This window comes from Ruditapes philippinarum, unplaced genomic scaffold, assembly GCF_026571515.1.
Source record: "Ruditapes philippinarum isolate M1 unplaced genomic scaffold, ASM2657151v2 ctg9565_1_1_1_1, whole genome shotgun sequence".
Taxonomy (NCBI): Eukaryota; Metazoa; Mollusca; class Bivalvia; order Venerida; family Veneridae; genus Ruditapes; species Ruditapes philippinarum.
In genome coordinates, this window is record NW_026858713.1 from 9,624 (window position 1) to 30,585 (window position 20,962).

Below are 20,962 nucleotides of genomic sequence, written 5' to 3' on the forward strand. Positions count from 1 at the left end.
TTAAGGCCCCTATGACCTTGACCTTTGACCTAGTAACCCCAAAAATTAATAGGCATCATTAACTTGTTATGGCTAATCAGTATGTGAAACATGAAGACTTTGTGATGAATAGTTTTCAAGATAATCAGCGGAAACCATTCTTACATACAGCGCCCCTGTGACCTTAACCTTTGACCTAGTGACCCCAACATCAATAGGGGTCATTTTCTAGTTAGGACCGATCAGTAAGTGAAACATGAAATTTTGTGATGAAAAGTATTCTATGTAATCAGCGGAAAACATTCTGACATTCAAGGTCCCTGTGACCTGGACCTTATAGCCCCAAAATTAATAAGGGGTCATTTACTAGTTATGACCAATAACTTTATGAAAAAGGAAGACTTTGTGATTGAAAGCTTTCAAGATAATCAGCAGAAACCATTCTAACATTTAAGGCCACTGTGACCTTGACCTTCGACATAATGACCCCAAAATCAATAGGGGTCATCTACTAGTTATGACCAATCAGTATGTGATATATAAAGACATTGTTTTCAAGATAGTCAGCGGAATATTAAGGTCAATTTGACTTTGACCTTTGACTTAAGTGACCCACAGGGGTGATGTACTAGTTATCCCTAATCAGAATGTGAAATACAAAATACATTTGGTGATATATAGTTTTCTAGATTATCAGCGGAAACATTGTGGTCTAGAGACACACCCCACCGAATCGACCGACCGACCGACATAAGCAAAACAAAATACCCCCTCTTCTTTCGAAGGGGGGCATACAAAATACTTATGATCAACAATTATGGCGTTTCAGTATTACAAAAGTGTCTATTACGATGTAGTCACTTAGAGTACAATATGAATTTGATAATTATGAACGTTTTTGACAACGAGGCTAGTGATATATTAACTGAATTTGAAATAGATTATAATTTTGGGGGTTAAAAGCGATGCTAGATGGCATAAAATATGAATTGATACAGAGAATAATAAGAATTGGATCAAATAATGAATTGATGATATTAGAACATTTGTATGGTGCAAAACTGAAGTATCAATGGTTATATGTTGTAAGGGGTGAAGTACAAAGAATACGTTTAGTAAATATATACAGAAAACAAATTAAGTTATGTGAGTAATATCACTTACTTTGTTTAGAATCAATATATTCCTTTTTTTTCTCGTCTTTATTTGCTGTTTTAAGTCTCTTGCATAACGTCTCTCCTAATCCAGCCAGGTCTGCTCGTTCTTTTTCTCCTTGTTCATGAATTTTCCCAACTTCTTTGTCCCGTTCTTCATGCATTCTTTTAACAGAAGCATCAGCTTCATCTTTTAATTGTGACTGAAGAGATAGAAGATCTTCTTGTTTTCTTTTTATCATATCTAGTTTAATTCTGTCATATTGCTCGTCTAATCCAGCCTTCATCTTGTCTTGAATTGCCTTTGCCACATCGTCTAGTACTTTTCTTACATCATCTTTACCAATGACTAAAGTGTCATTTTCTAACTGTAATTATAAATACAATACAAATATACAATATAAAATTTGAAAAAGGTAAATAAATAAACAAGAGGGCCATGATGGCCCTGAGGTCGCTCACCTGTATATAGGCCCACCCCCCCCCCACCCCCGGGCCAATTTTTACCCAAGGGCTTTTATTTGTTTATTTGAACAGACTTGGTAGACACCCATAAGAAGATGTTTCATGCTTAACATCTAAGTTCTAGCTCATTGGGTTTTTTAAAAGAAGATTTTTTAAGGTTTTTACTATACACATATAGTTAAAAAACAATGACACCCCTGGGGCAGGGCCAGTTTTTGACCCCCGGGCTTTTATTTGAAACAAACTTTGTAGATATTTACTTAAAGATGTTTCATGCTTAATATCTAAACTCTAGCTATTTGGGTTTTTTCAAAGAAGATTTTTAATTTTTGCTATACACATATAAGGAAAATCAATGACCCCCCCCCGGGCGGGCCAGTTTTGACCCCAGGGCTTTTATTTGAACATACTTGGTAGACACCCATCATAGAACATGTTTCATGCTAAATATCTTAGCTCTAGCTCTTTGAAGTTCTTTAAAAGAAGATTTTTTTAAGTTTTTTACTATATGCATATAGGGAAAATCAATGACACACCCTGGGGCGGGGCCAATTTTGACCCCAGGGCTTTTATTTGAACAAACTTAGTAAAACACTCATTAGAAGATGTTTCATGCTAAAATATCTTAGCTCTAGCTCTTTGGGTTCTTTAAAAGAAGATTTTTTAAGTTTTTACTATATGCATATAGGGAAAATCTATGACCCCCTGGAGCAGGGTCAATTATGACCCCAGGGCTTTTATTTGAACAAAATTGGTAAACATTCACTAGAAGATGTTTCATGCCAAATATCTAAGCTCTAGCTCTTATGGTTCTTTAAAAGAAGATTTTTTAAGTTTTTACTATATGCATATAGGGAAAATCAACCTGTACGAAAAATCAGCATGGCTTTTATGAAAAACAGGACCGATTCAGGCCTGTTTTGAACCAGAATTGGCAAAATCAGGGTGAAATAGACATGGACCCTGAATTTTCAAGAAATCTCACATGGGAATTCAAGTTTTTTCTACCCTGACATCGTCTTCATCTTGGTAAAAGTCAGGGTGGAAGCAAGAATATTTGCACTTTGAAAATATTTTGACACGGATTTTACTGACTTGGAGAAATATAAGCGAAATCTACCCAGATATTTCAAAGTTAAAAAATTTTCAAGAACCAGTTTCAATACAGTCTTAAAAGTTCTTCATTTCCAGCCTGATTTTTCTTAGTTAGAGTTATTAGAAATGAAATATTGTAATACACTCATAGTACAGTTTACATTGCTGTTCAGACAAAATTGAATTTTTAATTCAGAAGAAAATATATTATAATGTCTATTTCAGGAAAGTTTCAATTGATTTATGGTAAACTCTATTTAACAAAAATTCTTTTCATTTACTGAATTCTTCTTTTTTTTCTTTTTTTTTTTGAAATTATGTAGATTATTTAGCTCAACATGATTTATTTTTATCTATAAAATTGATAATTGTTTCTAGTAATTGATTGTATTTATATTTAACCTATGTCAAACAATTTATTATTTAATGCATAAATTGGTCAGCAATAGTAATGTACAAGATTTTTAGTTTGTATCCATCATCTCACAATCTGTACAGAATCTCCTACTTCTAAGGTCAGCTTTCAGTTTATATAAACAAATAACCTTCAAGTGGAACTTTTTACAGTATTTCAAAATACTTTATGTTAAACTGGACAAAAAAGTAACCTCTCCTATAATTGTTAAGTTTAACAAATTCAAAGATAAAGATCTAATTCTACAAAATACTGCCAAGTCCGAAAGTCCAAATCACTCAGCAGCGATCAACTAGATTATGACGATATTCGAGTATCTGAAGACTTTACATCGCATACTAGGAAAATCAGGTCCAAACTTATTCCGTATATTGACATCTTCAAGAAGCAGAACAAAAGATCGTTTATTAGATATGATTTAAGCTGATTGTGGACGGTGTACCTTATATCTTTGACTTTGACAAGGATGATATTGTTCCCGAGAAATAGGACAGTGGCCAAGGTCTGAATAATAAACTGCCAACATTTGAATATTGGAGCATGATGTTACAAATTCTGGTTTTGACGTAAATTTTCATGCTATGAAATAGGTGTGTGGAATATATTTCTGGTTTATCATCAAAAATTGTCTGGAAGAAACGATATTTGTGATTCAACAGATTTTTGTTGATTATATTAAGTCATTTAGCATTATGGTTTTGTAGAAACTTTGGGCTAAGAATTATTGGTGAGTTTCAATTAACTGGGTATACATGTTTTGATGTTATTAGACCATTAACTAAAAATGCAAAGCGAAATTCAGGTGGAATATCTGTTTTTGTAAAAAATATTATATTTCAGTATGCAGAAATTAGACAATTAAAGATCCTCTAGTCACAATATTTTATGGCTACTTGTTAAATCTAAAGTTAATATTTTTCATAATATGCTATTAGGTTTTGTTTATATTTCTCCAGAAAATTCGTCCATACATTCGAAATGAGGCATTGTTTGATATCATTGAAAACGAGCTTGCTATTTTCAAAAGTGACTATCCGGGTCAATTCCATTTTTGTTTTAGGTGATTTTAATGCATATACATCCGAAAACCCTGATTATATTGCTATGGATGGTGAATTTCCATTGTTAAGTGATACTTTTTATATTGAAGATACTATTCCGCCACTAGAGCTAATTCTGATGGTAAATCTATAAATAATTACGGCCAAAAATTGCTTCAGCTTTGTATTGCTACTGGGCTTCGTATATGTAATGGCAGAATCGGTAACGATGCTGGCAAAGGTTGTTGTACTTGTTATACTGATTATTCTCCTAGTCTTATTGATTATATTTTGTCTGATATGTCATTATCTGATTATGTCTTAGATTTTGATGTTGAAAACCGAATTGAATCTATACACATGCCCGTCTACATTAAAATTAAGAGCTCAACACAATTAGAAGATAGTCTTTCTGAACAAGTATTTAGTAACGTATCTGAAAACCTATATACTAAACTGAAATGGGATGAAAATAATAAACAAAAATACATTGAAAAGTTAATTATAGGTATTGACTCTATGTATGACTATTTTTAATACTGCTTTAGATAATAATGATATACATCTAGCTATACAGAGACTAACAGATTGCTTTTACAATGCTGGATCAAACATAAATAGAAACAATGGTGTTTAATAATCTTAATACAAAAACCAAAAAATGTCAAAAATGGTATAATTCTACTTGTAAACGACTTTCGTACCAAATGTTTCTTCAGAGGTTAAGAGGAATTTCGTAGATCACGCAACTGATAACGCTTTAAACAACTACAAATTAGCTAAATCCGAATATCGAGAAACATGTCGTTATGTTTAAGCTAAGATATGAAGCTAATGAACGATCAAAACTTGTCGCTGCTTGCCAATTGTAATAACCCAAAATATTTTTTTGGAATTATTTTAAAGACAAACACAGGGCTTAATCGTGTTAATATAACAACTGAAAGAGTGGTATAATTATTTTAAATAGTTTATTTTAATCCCGTTTTTAACAGTGGAGTTTGATGATACCACAAACGACAGTGTAATATTTTAATGATATTCTTGATTCCGCCAATCCTCTCCTCTGAGGTCAGCTGGGCAATAGGTCAACTCAAATTAGGCAAATCAGCTGGTATTGATGGCATTACAGCTATGTTTATTAAAGCAGCCTCTGGACAGACTTATCCCGATTTTTATGTTTGTTATATAATAAAGCTATACGATAACGGTGAATTTCCCAACAAATCTGGTCAATTTCACTTATCACACCTGTACTTAAAAAGGGTAACCAAACGATCCAAGCAATTATTGTGGAATCAGCTTACTACCTGTACTGAGTAAAATATTTACATCCATTTTAAATAGAAGGCTTGAGAAAATGGTGTGGTGCAAACTCTGTATTAGAGTGAAGAACAAGGTGGGTTTAGGAGTGGTTATAACACTATAGATAATATATTTTGCCTGTGCACCTTTATAACCAAGTATCTACAAAAACCTCAAGGCCGTTTTTATACTTTATTCGTTGATTTTTGAAAAAGCATTTGACCGAATTAATAGACAGGCTCTATACAATAAACTATGCTCAAATAATGTTAGTTCAAAGTTTTTAAAAATGATCAAATCGTTATATCATGATATTAAAGCAAGAGTTAAATCCCCATCTGGACTAACAGAAAGTTTTGAATGCCCGTTTGGTGTCAGGCAGGGGTGTACGCTATCACCATTACTATTTTCTCTATTCTTAAATGACCTTAATAATTATGTTAGTGATGGTTGCCATGGTGTCTCATTAGAGCTTAAACAAATATTCACTTTACTTTACGCCGACGATTTAGTTCTAATTGCCGAAACAAAAATAGAGCTTCAGAGAATGATTAATCGGTTAAAGTCGTACTGTGATAATTGGAATCTAAAAATTAATCTCGATAAAACAAAGGTCATTGTCTTCAGGAATGGTGGTTACCTGCGTGCTTATGAAAAATGGTTCTATGGCGTAGAAAAAATACAAGTAACGTCTTACTATAAATATTTAGGAATAGTGTTTTCGTCTAGATTATCATGGTATATGTGTCAAAAAACATTATCTGAACAAGCAAATAAAGCTATTTTTTCACTTAAAACTAATTTATACAGATTCGGACAACTTCCTGTATCTCTATTGTTCAAAATTTTGACACAAAAATACAACCTATATTGACATATGGCTCTGAAATTTGGTTTTCTTATGAAGCTAAAGATATTGATATCGTACATAACAAGTTTTGTAAATATGCATTGAAATTAAAACTGGTCAACTCCTAATAAGTATGTATATGGAGAGTTGGGCCGTTTTTCACTATATTGTAACAGAGTTCTTAAAGCAATCAAATACTGGTTTAGGATTCTAAAAATGAATGAAAATAGATTACCTTTATTATGCTATAAAGTCCAATACCGGTGGGCAGAAAATAACATTGATTGCTGGGCATTTCAAAATTAGGCGTGTTCTTTTCATAAATGGATTTGGTCATGTATGGATTAACCAGGGAGTAGGAAATATTGACTTGTTCTGTCGCGAATTATCTCAAAGATTGCGCGATATTGATGTTCAAACATGGCGGAGGCTCTTGATTCATCTAGTAGACTGTTTGTTTTATAAAAGTTATTAAAATTGACTTTATAAGAGAATCGTACCTAGATCAAATTGAAAATTCATATTACAGGTCGCTCATTGTAAAATTAAGAGGCGGTTTACTGCCCTTGGGTTATAACACTGGATTCTTCAATAATATTTGATTTGTATTCACTTTAATACTATACGTAAAAATATTCTACCAGATATATTGGTGAAAAATCCTTCACGTGAAAAATTTATATCTGTTCTAAGAAACGCAGATGTGACATTATATAAGACTATCGCACGTTTTCTCGATCATTCACTTAAATATAGACGCCAATTCAGTACTTAAAAAATAATACATACATAAAACTTTATAAAGGAAATTATATAGTGTATTCTACAACTGATCTACGAAATTTCTCTTAATATCTCTATATATCTTCAAAAGAAAAAATTGATATGATGTCTACCAATGTTTATATTACAATTTACTATGTTACATGTATATCAATGATCATCTCATTGTATTTTACCATTGCTATTTCATGTTCTTTTGTATTATGTTGTATTTTGGGCCGGAGCCTATGTTACATAAATAAACTATTACTTACTATTACTATGCATATTCTGGCCAGATGAAAATAGAGAAGTTACCACAGATTGACCAAAAAACAGCAGTTTAAAATCCAGAGCAAATATCCACACCCTGAATATTATTTCCAGCACATGGTCTTTTCTTAGGAAAGATTGGAGAGGCTTTAGTTGTGATTTTAATTCAAATAAATTCAACTTACCAATTATATATTAATGCATTAAATGAGTTTTGATAATTACATAGAAAATGTGATTTAAGAATTCAATAACCCCAGCTATACAGAAATTTCTTGCCGGAAATTTATTGTGAAACTTATATATAACATGGAGCATAATAGATGTGTTCAATTTGAAAAAATGGAGGGAAATAAGCACCAATTTGTTAACAGATAAATGGTAAGTTTTAAATTGAATTACAGTTCTTAATATTTTAATTTTTCATTAAAATTGTGTAATTCTGTAAGCTCAGTATTCTGAACAGATTTTTAAATAAATTTCCAGGAAAAACCTTGTTTTAAAATATGGAGGGAAAATGAAATCATTCTTAATTTTTCTAAATAAACTATACATTTTGATCATTTCATTAAAAAAACTGAAGTCTGAAAATGTCATGATTGCATATTTGTTTTTTTCTACTTCCAAAATTTAGGTTGAAGCCAAATAGCTCAGTAACATGTGACAAGAGGATGAAGAAAAAGAAAATGGTGTAGTTGGAAAAAAAGAATACAGTAGAAGAAATATTACTGGTAATTTTTACTTTTTTCATTTTATATCAAAATTAGTTTCAGTTTTTATTATTAAAAGTATTCATCCCTGCAAATTTTATGGAATTAATGACTTTATGAAGTCAGTACAAATACGTTTATAATGCTGTTTCTTCTTTAAAATAATTTCATCAATCATTTGTTCTTGCAATTAATGAAATATTATACCTTTAAAACTACACTGTATGGACATATTTCTCTTTATTAGGGTGTTACATTTTATTTTAGATTAATACAGTATATATAAATTGAAAGTTGTCTATAGAATATTCCTACACTGCTTTCATATGTTTACAGATTGTGTAGTCCAGATACTATAGTGTGGAATAATGTAATACAGTGTGCAGCTACCTAGTGACAATATCAAGCAAGAATGACTTTTGAAATGTATTGAATTGTATAAAATCAATAAACAGATAAGTGAAAAAAAAATCTCAATTATTATTTTGTCAAATATCAAAAAGAACAGGAATCTGGGTGGATTTTTATTTTAAATTCAGGGTGGGATTTGCAAAATTTTGGGGCGGGATAATAACAGGAGGAAAAAAGTCTGGCCTGATTTTGTTAACAGAAATCAGGGTGAATTATGGCTCATTTAAATATTTCAAATTAATCCCACCCTGAAATTACTCTTTATTTAACTAGAAGTAAATCTATTTTTAGAAATCTGTGTGAGTGAAAATTCTGCCCTGGATTTCCATTTCAGGGTGGTATTTTTTCTGGCTCATTTAAATATTTCGTTGAATCCACCCTGAAAACACTCTTTATTGTATACTAAAAAATCTAAAAATAGATTTCTGTCTTCTCTATAGTCAACTGAATAGCTTAAAAACCTGGCTGGGAATAAATTTCTGATCCCATGTCAAATCAGGGTGTAGTCAGGGTAGGCATTTTCGTACAGGAATGACCCCCCGGGGCGGGGCCAATTTTGACCCCTGGGCTTTAATTTGAACAAACTTGGTAGACACTCACTAGAAGATGTTTCATGCTTAATATCTTAGCTCTAGCTCTTTGTGTTCTTTAAAAGAAGATTTTAAGTTTTTACTATATGCATATAGGGAAAATCAATGACCCCATGGCGCGGGGCCAATTTTGACCCCAGGGCTTTTATTTGAACAAACTTGGTAGACATTCACTAGAAGATTAGATGTTTCATGCTTAATATCTTAGCTCTAGCTCTTTGGGTTCTTTAAAAGAAGATTTTTTAAGTTTTTACTATATGCATATAGGGAAAATCAATGACCCCCCGGGGAGGGGCCAATTTTGACCCAAGGGCTTTTATTTGAACAAACTTGGTAGACACTCACTAGAAGATGTTTCATGTTAAATATCTTAGCTCTAGCTCTTTGGGTTCTTTAAAAGAAAATTTTTTAAGTTTTTACTATATGCATATAGGGAAAATCAATGACCCCCTGGAGCAGGGCCAATTTTGACCCCAGGGCTTTTATTTGAACAAACTTGGTAGACACTCATTAGAAGATGTTTCATGTCAAATATCTAAGCTCTAGCTCTTAGGGTTGTTTAAAAGAAGATATTTAAAGATTTTTCTTTCGGTTGCCATGGCAACCAGAGTTCTGCATGGACAGGGCTCATCCGGAAGGGCGATTCAGGCGAAAACTTCGCCGTGTATATTCCAATTTCGCTCTTTCGATTGATCAAAGAGAAGTCAACATCGCCGATAAAATCTTAATTCCCAAATAGTAATTACTTAGCGATGTAAAGAGCAGAGATTGTATCCGCCCATATGACGACCGCTAATTATCATTATCCAATCAGAGCGTCGCTTTATACTACCCTTCTACCTGTAAGCGAAGCGATAGACCGCCTACTCTAAACAGTAAATAATGAGAGCATCGGCCCGAAACGGTATAATTGTGTGATAGTTTTGCGAGTTTAATACGGGATTTGGCGATAATTATAAATTGTTTTTTCCTTGATTATCTAAACACGTGCAATCTTCCCTAATTGATATACACGATGCACTTCGATGGTGGGTTTTTAACCCGAGTAAAGGCGATGTGCAATGGATTTTTCACGGCTATCACAAAACTGTTAGTCAATTAAAAACAAGAGGGCCATGATGGCCCAAAGTCGCTCACCTGTATAGAGGCCCCTGAAGCGGGGCCAGTTTTAACCCCCAGGGCTTTTATTTGAACAAACTTGGTTGTATATGTATGCATGTAATATATATATATATATATATATATACATATATATATATATATATATATATATATATATATATATATATATATATATATATATATATATATATATATATATATATATATATCTATATATATATAATATATATACATATACATACATACATACATACATATATATATATACATAATATGTATATATATATATGTATATATATATATATATCTATATATATGTATATATATATATACATATATATATATATATATATATATATATATATATATATATATATATATATATATATTTATATTAAATATATATGTGTATATATATAATATGTTTATATCTAAAAAAAAAAAAGTCAAGCTAATGAATGACCCCCGGGGCGGGGCCAATTTTTGACCCCAGGGCTTTTATTTGAACAAACTTGGTAGACACCCATGAGAACATGTTTCATGCTAAATATCTTAGCTCTAGCTCTTTGAGTTCTTTAAAAGAAGATTTTTTAAGTTTTTACTATATGCACATAGGGAAAATCAATGACCCCCGGGGGCGGGGCCAATTTTGACCCTAGGGCTTTTTATTTGAACAAACTTTGTAGACACTCATTAGAAGATGTTTCATGCTAAATATCTTAGCCTCTAGCTCTTTGGGTTCTTTAAAAGAAGATTTTTTAAGTTTTAACTATATGCATATAGGGAAAATCAAAAGACACCCTGGGGCGGGGCCAATTTTGACCCTAGGGCTTTTATTTGAACAAACTTGGTAGACACTCACTAGAAGATGTTTCATGCTTTATATCTAAACACTAGCTATCTGGGTTTTTTCAAAGAAGATTTTTTAAGTTTTGCTATATACACAGTCATATAAGGAAAATCAATGACCCCCGGGGCGGGGCCAATTTTGACCCCAGGGCTTTGATTTGAACAAACTTTGTAGACACTCACTAGAAGATGTTTCATGCTTAATAGCTAAACTCTAGCTATTTGGGTTTTTTTAAAGAAGATTTTTTTAAGTTTTTGCTATACACATATAAGGAAAATCAATGACCCCCGGGGCGGAGCCAATTTTGACCCCAGGGCTTTTATTTGAACAAACTTGGTAGACACCTATTAGAACATGTTTCATGCTAAATATCTTAGCTCTAGCTCTTTGAGTTCTTTAAAAGAAGATTTTTTAAGTTTTTACTATATGCATATAGGGAAAATCAATGACCCCCTGGGGCGGGGCCAATTTTGACCCTAGGGCTTTGATTTGAACAAACTTGGTAGGCACTCATTAGAAGATGTTTCATGCCAAATATCTAAGCTCTAGCTCTTACGGTTTTTTTAGAAGAAGATTTTTTTAAGTTTTTTCTTATTGGTTGCCATGGCAACCAGAGTTTTTAATGGAATTTAAATTTTTGAACAACTTTGAAAGGGGTCCACCTAAGGATCATTTCTGTAAAGTTTGGTTGCAATTGGCCATGTAGTTTAGGAGGAGATGTTGTTTGAAAAGTTTGACGCCATTTTTTGAAGGACGCACGACGCACGACACACGACGCACGACGGACGCAGAGTGATGACAAAAGCTCACCTTTGAGCACTTCGTGCTCAGGTGAGCTAATAATCAATTTCATTAATGATCAGCAACCAGATTAAAAACTTAATCATAGTTTTGAATGATTTCAGTCTGTTAACATCAATTTTTACTGTAAAATTGTTATGTCGCTCACGTCATGGCTACAAGGCGAAATGCCGAAACCGAGCAGTAAGAAAGTCACTGATTCTGATAGTTACACCTACGCGAAAATTTAAGAAAGCCAATTCGCAAAAATCTAAGATTATCTTGCGATTGGTATGTTGTAGACAGTAGGGGTGTTTGGCATTGTTCTCTTTGTAGAAATGCCAAATTTGACACAGTTTAAAAGACATCCCGTCTTAACTAGACATATCGGTCGTATATCATGTAACAACAACATTTGTCTGGAAAGAAGTGTTCTTATTGTTTCAAAATAAATTCGTAAATATGACGCTCAGATTAAGATTTATCAATATTGTAAATTTTAAAAAGCATTATTTATAAAGATATTACCGAATTTAACATTTCATGAAAATAAAGGGAGGTAATTAGAAATTAATTTTCTACAATTTCTCAGTCAAATTTTTCAATAAGAAATATAATGTGCACAAGTGTTTGCAGTACATATTTTACATATTCTTTGATGTTTGAAAATTGTTTTATAAGCATAATTATATGCATATAAATGTGACATTACAACCTTCAGGACTTTGAGAGGAATTTCTGTTACCAGAACAGGATAGAACAGATATTGTTAATCAATATCCAATGTCACTTCATCTTCTTCTAAAGGTGAAGAAAGTAAAGTAAAAAATATGAAATTGATTTTATCATCATATCTTTTCTTACACATTATTATCAACAAATGTACATGAAAATATATAAACACATATTTAGAGAAAGCTTATAAATAGCTGATCAATAGATATCAAATATAATTTTTTATATTCATATATGCAGCTCAAAAACATTTAGATGCCATTGCCTGATCTACTACTAAATAATTAATCTACTTTTAATTAATATACTATTAATTAATCTACTATTAATTAATAAACTGGAGAAATATTATAAGTGATGTTAATTGTGTTTATATTATAATTAAAGGATGTATAGCCATGCATGTTAATGCATACACATTGGGTTGTTTCCCTTCTCTCTAATTTTCGCGAGGTCGTCACTTCTCCCTAAAATTTCCCCCCAGGATGAGCCCTGATGGAATTAAATTCTTTGAACAATTTTTAAAGGTGACCACCAAAGGAACATTCCTGTGAAGTTTGGATGAAATTGGCTCAGTGGTTTATGAGGAGATGTCATTTAAAGCAAAAGTTTACGGACGCCGGACGGACGGACGCCGGACGAAAAGCGATCACAAAAGCTCACCCTGTCACTTTGTGACAGGTGAGCTAAAAAAATACAAAAAATAAATAATAAATAAAATGAACAAATAATAAGAATTAAATAATAAAAAATGTGGTGGAAGTGGAAGTGAAAGTGGTGGTAGTGGTAGTAGTAGTTGTAGTAGTAGTAGTAGTAACAGTACAAAGAAGCAGTAGTAATTGTAGTAGTAGTATTAGTAAGTAGCAGTAGTAAGTAGCAGTAGCAAGCTACAGTTGTAATGGTAGAAGTAGTAGTAGTAAGAAGAAGTTGTAGTAGTAAGAAGAAGATGAAGCATAAGAAGTTTAAGAAGAAGAAGAATGAGTAGTAGAAGTAGTGGTAGTTGTGGTAGTAGTAGTGGTAGTTGTGGCAGTGGTAGTAGTAGTAATAATAGTAGTAGTAGTAGTAGTAGTAGTAGTAGTAGTAGTAGTAGTAGTAGTAGTAGTATAATTAGTAAAAGTAGTGGTACTAGAAAAAGCAGTGGTAGTGGTGGTAGTAGTAGTAGTAGTAGTAGTAGTGATGGTAGTTATGGTGGTGGTTGTAGTAGTTGTTGAAGTGGTAGTAGTAGTGGTGATGGTAAAGGTAGTGTTGGTGGTTGAAGAGGTAGCGGTAGCAGTAGAAGGGGTTAGTAGCAAAAGTAATTGGTAGTTGTAATTGTAATAGTTAGAATTAGTAGTAAGTAGTAATAGTAGAAGTTTAGATGTTTACCTCTGTCAGTTTCTTTTTAGCATTCTGCGCATGCGTGTCTGTAGCTAAATATACTTGATCAGAAAGTAATTTCTGTAATAATTTGAAGTATTTCTGAAGATCTGTATCCTCTACTTCAAGTGTTGAAGAATGTCGCACAGATTTTCCAATTTCTCTTGCCTGGTCAAAATGGAATAACAATTCTTATTTACATTTACCTAAAAGCTATAGGTTGAGTATAAAATATATACGTTTACTGAGAAACTGTTACGTTATACATGTAGTAAAATAATACTTACTAGGACTTGTATAAATAATGAAAAACAAATACGATAAGAGCTCTGGTGAGCTTAAATGTCATAGCTAAAGGTGTTTTCTGCTAGGGGTGTGGTCTGCTAGGGAGTGGTTTGATAGAGGAGTGGTCTGCTAGAGGAGTGGTCTGCTTGTTGCATTAACCACTGCCGTCTGCGAAGGGTCGTTGTCATATTTTCCCGGGAATATTAATAGTTAATGTGTTGTAGTGTTACGTATCAGTACCCCTCTTTCATACAATTATGATATCAAAATCGATATAAAAATTGTTTCAAAAATGGACACTTCGTGAAAAATTACTGAGGAATTATCTAACAAAAAAGACAAAATGCAATGGGCCACAATTTACCCAAAAATAATTGAAATGCACAAAGGCTCAGATGAATTTGTTTTAATCCCAATGACAAGATAAGAAGTTGATGACTTACTGAAGATCATTTCTCTATATTCAGCACAAAATTTGGGGTTAAAAATCATTATTCTGCCCTGTATATTTTCTTATCGCGAAACCATCTCAAAATGTATCTTCACACTTGGTGGTAATACTTCTGTTAAATAAAGTTTGAAAATTCTAAGAAAGTAAAAGATCTTAAAAATACAGACGTTGCGAGCAGAATAAATTCTTTATACTTCAAATCCTTCTTACCGACATTCCCATATGTAACAATGTGCTTTATTTTCAGAAAGCATAACAACATTCTAAGGGTATTATATATATCATACAATACTGTTGTATCTTACTTTAGATCAATGAAATATGCAATTGTTGTTTTTTTGGTAAATAAGGACCAAACGTAAGTCTTCATAAATAGTATCTAAATATTGTTTACCTCCTCAAACATATTCTTCTTATTGTTCAGGTTTTCATGTATTTTCCCCTGGAAGCCTTTGTAATTGAGAATAACGCTGATTATACCATTGAAGTCTGTTTCTGCTGTAGATGTTTTATCTTTATACCCATCTGGAGGCATGAAGCATTTCGCCACTTCCCAGAAACTACTACACCACTGTGAAGCATCAGTGTTTTTGTAAGATGGACCAGCGTACCTATGCGCATTCTGTATCTCAGTTGTGAAATTATGGCATATCTTGTTCGGGCAGCCGACAGGATTATACCTTGTTGCAGCATTTCGATGATAACTGCATCTTCCACGTCCAACATTACATATTCTATTTGTTGGACATTTAATAACATTTTCCGTACAGCAATTCGAACACAACGTCCCACTAAATAGTCCATTTTGGTAACATATATCATCTAAGCATTTCAATTGGAATTGTTTGATTTCATTGCAAACAAAAGGTTCAATACCTTCTTTCGTAATCAACACTGCTAATTGAGATTTAACCCAGTTATTGTATTTCTTTTCTAAAAGTTTAGGGCTATAAGAAGCCATTACTTGCAAACTTTGTGTCTTCCAACTTAAAGAATTATATACACTGACATGTCTTGTAAACTAAGCTCCGAGGTTAACCTGAAAAAAATAATTATGTAAAATGCTATAGTATATAATTACATTTCAAGAGGGATCTTTCACTATCATTTAAAGGTGTAATGCAATACAATTTAATTTAGATATGTATTCAGGTATTTGATATACATCATGTACTATAATTACAGTAAATAAATGCAATTGTTTTGATACTCTTTAAGATGACAGTGCTTGTTAAAAAGAAATAAAAATGCAGTAATTCAATGTCTGAAAGTATAGGCAGATATACATGTATCAAACTTTGAATTTTAAATTTATAATAACAGAAGATATACTGAAATGAACATAGCTTGATATAATTAACGTTAATCTTATTTCCCTGTTTTCTATAGCTTCAAACCACATTATTTACAAGTATAATTACATTTTAAGCGCTTATTATAACTGTTTATCGAGTACTGTGTTACCTCATCTTGAATTAATCTGATTTGATCAAAGTAGTCTTATCAGATATGTTTTTACTAGTATAGCTTATAGGCTACAGCTCGTGTTCGCTATTCCTTTCATCAGTATTGACGAATTGGGGTGCCGATAATTCTTATATAAAATTGTACTATTTATAGCCTAAATCTTTAACACTTATTATGATTATGCATATAGCATAATAGCGAAGTAATGATCGAGTGTTCGATCTTGAGTGTACAGCCCCAGCCCCTAGTTCGAATTCGGGTAAAGGCATTTTTTTCTTTTAGCTTTTTTTTTAACGAACTGAATTTTTGATCCCCTAGAATCATATTCAGACAATGATATTTTAGAACATGTAGTTATACACACATTCGCATTCAACAGGTTACACAAGGCAGCACAATCCTGATAAGGGTTAAAAATGTACAATGGAAGAAAACATATATGTATAAATTAATGAGCCGACATCGTTAAAAAGGTCGCGATGGAATTCAGTGTTTCAAACAGAATAAAATCAATAATGCTATTCAATCTGTTCAATGACAGTTACAAACTAAAACTGCCATTGTCATGGTGTGAATACCCCCGCATACCACTTTTTCAGAATCAACAGTGGCCATTTAGAGCTCAAGGACAACCTCCCTGCCAAATCTGAGGTTACTCAGCCAGTGCATTGCTAAGTTATGTATTCTACATGCTTCAAATGTGAAAATGTCAAAATCAATACACTGCGGACAGGCATTCTTAATCATTTGAGCAGATATGCTCATTACAGCAGATATGCTCATTACAGTAAAATCTCTGTGATCTTGACCTTTGACAAAGTCACCTAAAAATCAAAAGGGGTCATTTACTAGTCATAAACAACCCCAATACCAAATATGTCAAGACTGTTGACCAAAGCATTCTAAAGCAATTGAGCTGACAAGCCTTTTTTTTGTCAAGGCTCCTGTGACCTTGAACTTTGACCCAGTGACTTTAAAATAAATAGGGGTCACCTTATGGTCATGACCAACCTCCATGTCAAATATGAAGACTGTGGGTCAAAGGAATCTTAAGTTATTGGGCGGACAAGATTTTTGAACTCGAGGCCCCCTGTGACCTTGACTTATGACCCTGTGAGGGGGTCCCACAAAATCAATAGGTTTATCTACTATTCATGACCACTCTAAATACCAAATATGAAAACTGTGGGTCAAAGGAATCCTAAGTTATTGGGCGGACAAGATTTATTAAGTCAAGGCCCCTGTGACCTTGACCTTTGACCCAGTGACCTCAAAATCAATAGGGTCATTCACTATTCATGAACAATCTAAATACCAAGTATGAAAACTGTGGGTCAAAGGAATCTTAAGTTATTGGGCAGACAAGTTTTTTGAAGTCAAGGCTCCTGTGACCTTGACCCTGTTACCTCAAAACTATTTGGGGTCATCTTCTTATCATAACCAACCTAAATACCAATTATGAAGACTGTGGATCAAAGGAATCTTAAGTTATTGGGTGGAGAAGCTTTTTGAAGTCAAGGTCCCTGTGACCTTTGACCCGGTGACCTCAAAACCAAAAGGGATCATCTTTTAACCATGACCAATCTAAATACAAAATATCAAGACTGTGGGTCAAAGGAATCATAAGTTATTGGCTTTTACAAGCTTTTTGAAGTCAAGGCCCCTGTGACCTTGACCTTTGACCCAGTAACCTCAAAATCAATAGGACTTATCTACTTTCCATGGCCAATCTAAATACAAAATATCAAGACTGTGGGTCAAAGGAATCTTAAGTTATTGGGCGGACAAGGAAAAATCGACGGACGGCCGGAAGGCCGGAGGACGCGATGGCCAAGCTGATTCCAGTATACCCCCCTAACAACTTTGTTGTGCGGGGGTATTATAAGGTACATCAAATTCTGCTTATCCGTCATAAGTTTAACTTTAAAATGTTCAAAAAAAATTTAAAAAGAGAAATTTAAAGTTACGTGACACACTCTAAAAATGTGTTCTGAAAGTAAACATGTGCATGTGTTGAAGATTTGAACTCGAACTCGGAAAACCATGTTTCATTATAACCTGAGTTCTTCATTATCCAATACTCTACTCAGATTTACGTGTCCACATCCAAATTTATTCTTCTAGTTTGCAATGAAAATTCAAAATGTAATAATTGGAGAACTTAAACCACCCATTATATCATAATGGTACGAACGATTAATGACTACAACAATCGAGTTCGGCTTAAAGGCCAGGTATAAAATAAGTCAATAATGACGTCAAAAAAGGTGTCGTATTTCACAATATAATAATATAATAATCAGTTCAATAAAAACAAACGCTTTTCTTAAGCTTTCGACGTTTAGTCTTCTTCAGAAAAATTGACGTTTATAAAATAACAAATGACAAATGACGCAACGTCCGTTTAACTATACGCTAAACCGAACGTGACGTTAACGCGGGAATAAAAACTTTGTCAAATAAATACAGAATCTTTCATGAATACAGCAATATACAATAAATTACACATATAATATGGATCTGCAAATGTGATACAAAAATTCTCATAATTAATAATAATAAAAAAACCTTGATATGAGGACAAACATACTACATGTATATGTATACCGGCACAATAATGACAAAGTTATATATTGTACAAAACTTTTGCATTCATACCATTAGGAGATAATGTGTTAAGCTTATGAATCCAGTATGATTCTTGTAATAAGCGTTCCATATCATCGGTGACAATATCTATAGGCATAAATTTAAAATCCTTCATACAATGATTGGTTTTATTAAAGTGTGTAGCGACATTGGTCGAAAATAACGGATCGGAAAAAATTGTTAATATCAAACCTATGGCTATTCATGCGTTTAGACACTTGTTGCTTCGTTTGACCAACATATTGCTCTTTACATTTATCACAAGTGACAAGTGACAAGATATATAACATTTTTCGTAGAAACAATCAGTATTGTTTTTTTACATGATAATTCTTACCAGGAATATTAGTACTACTAAATATATTGCTTTCAATAATGGAGCTGCAATGTGTACATCTACTTCTATTACATTTTGATGAACTTTTCGCATTTTTGTTATTAGACCTAATATTAGAATTAACGAGAATGTCTTTTAGATTTTTAGGTCTTTTAAATGCAACCAAAGGTTTACTTTCATGAAGCTTTTGCACAGAACATTTACTTGAAAGTTTAAGTAAATCCCAATACTTTTTTAATTATATTACTAATATTAGGTTAAAGTTGGGTTATACTCAACAACAAAGGGAATAACACTGCCATCACTTGTTTTGTTGTTAGTACACAGGGCCTCATCCTGTGTTAGACATGAAACCTTACTTAGTGCATTATCAATAACATTGATAGGATAATTTCTTGCTTTGAAGTATGTACGTAAATTCTGTAAAGAATCGTTTGAAAAACATTATCGTCAGAAATGATACGGCGATAACGTTTTCCTTGACTGTACGGAATACCATTTTTACAAGATACTGGGTGACAGGAAGAGTATTCTAAATACTGATGATTATCTGTCTCTTTAACATGTATATCAGTGTGAATAATATTGTTTTCGTCTAATGAAACGTTTACATCTAAAAATGATACGAGAGATTTAGAAACGTTCGCTGTAAATTTTATAGATGGATGAAAGTTATTCAAACTATCAATGAAAGCATTCAAATCATCAAGGGAATAACTCCATATACAAAATATATCATCAAGAAAACGGAACCATAAACTAGGTTTTAAAGAACGTTGGCTTAAAAAGTCATTTTCAAATTTACCCATAAAAAGCGAAGCGTAAGAGGGTGCCATAGAACTTCCCATTGCTGTTCCCATTTTTTGTATATAATGATGTTGAATTGAAAGTTATTATTTTCTAGGACTAAGGAAAGAAGTTTACATATTTCATTACATGAAAGATTTTTGGGGGGATTTCTCTCTAAAAATGTCTGCAAGATTCTACTCCGTCTGTATGGGGAATGTTCGTATATAGAGATGTAACATCTAACGTAACAAGGTAATGTTCTCCTGCCCCAAGAGAGGTGGTTTTTAGTTTGGCAATAAAATCAGAAGTGTCCCGGATATACGAAGGTAGATTATGTGTTAATGGCTTTAAAATGGAATCTAGGTACTTAGAAATATTTTCTGTTCTTGATTTACAACCGGAAACGATCGGGCGTCCAGGATAACCTAAAGGGTACAATTCACTATACTGCTTATGAATTTTAGGAAGGATATAAAAGCCGGGTGTACGTACATCTACCGGAAAAATGTCAAATTCATCTAAAATATTCACGTTTACCTTACCTAATTCATCAATACATTTTAAAATATTGCTATGAATTAAAGATGACGGATCATGATCGAGTTTAGTATAATACTGGGGATTATTAAGTTGTCTATTCACCTCTGCAATATAATCTTCTTTGTTCATTATCACTATAGTACTTGATTTATCAGCCTTTTTTATCACTATACTTTCATCGCTGGATAAACTCTTCAATGATTCGAGTTCCGGTTTTGAAATATTCGTATAATTCCTCCGTTTTGGTTCAGCCTTAAGGATCTCTTGATTCACAGCTTCTATGTAAAAATCCAAATACGTATCTCTCCCGGCAGGTGGCGTGAAAGTAGATTGTTTCTTATTGAAAAAAGGTTCTTGTTTATATTCATTTTCAGTAGATTCATTATTTTCACTTTCGAAAAACTCTTTAAGTCTAAGGCGTCTAGTAAATTTGAACGAATTTTCAGCTAACTTAATTTTGTCATGACTTCGCGATTTAGGACAAAATGATAAGCCTTTACTTAATAGTAAATAATCAGTTTCCGTAAGTTTACTCGATGATATGTTTAATAC

General features: G+C 32.7%; 1 protein-coding gene across 1 annotated transcript in view; it reads right to left on the bottom strand.

The window, feature by feature from the left end:
- Nucleotides 1–1,143: 1,143 nt before the first annotated feature.
- Nucleotides 1,144–20,962, bottom strand: part of LOC132754029 (uncharacterized) — a gene marked incomplete at its 3' end in the record, with an annotated part of 32,571 nt that continues 12,752 nt past the window's right edge. Inside the window, exons 2-4 of the mRNA XM_060744616.1 lie at nt 15,023–15,667; nt 13,902–14,060; nt 1,144–1,501 (exon numbers count right to left, since the gene is read on the bottom strand). Coding sequence (XP_060600599.1) covers nt 1,144–1,501; nt 13,902–14,060; nt 15,023–15,589 — 1,084 coding nt within the window. The remainder of the gene's footprint in view (nt 1,502–13,901; nt 14,061–15,022; nt 15,668–20,962) is intronic.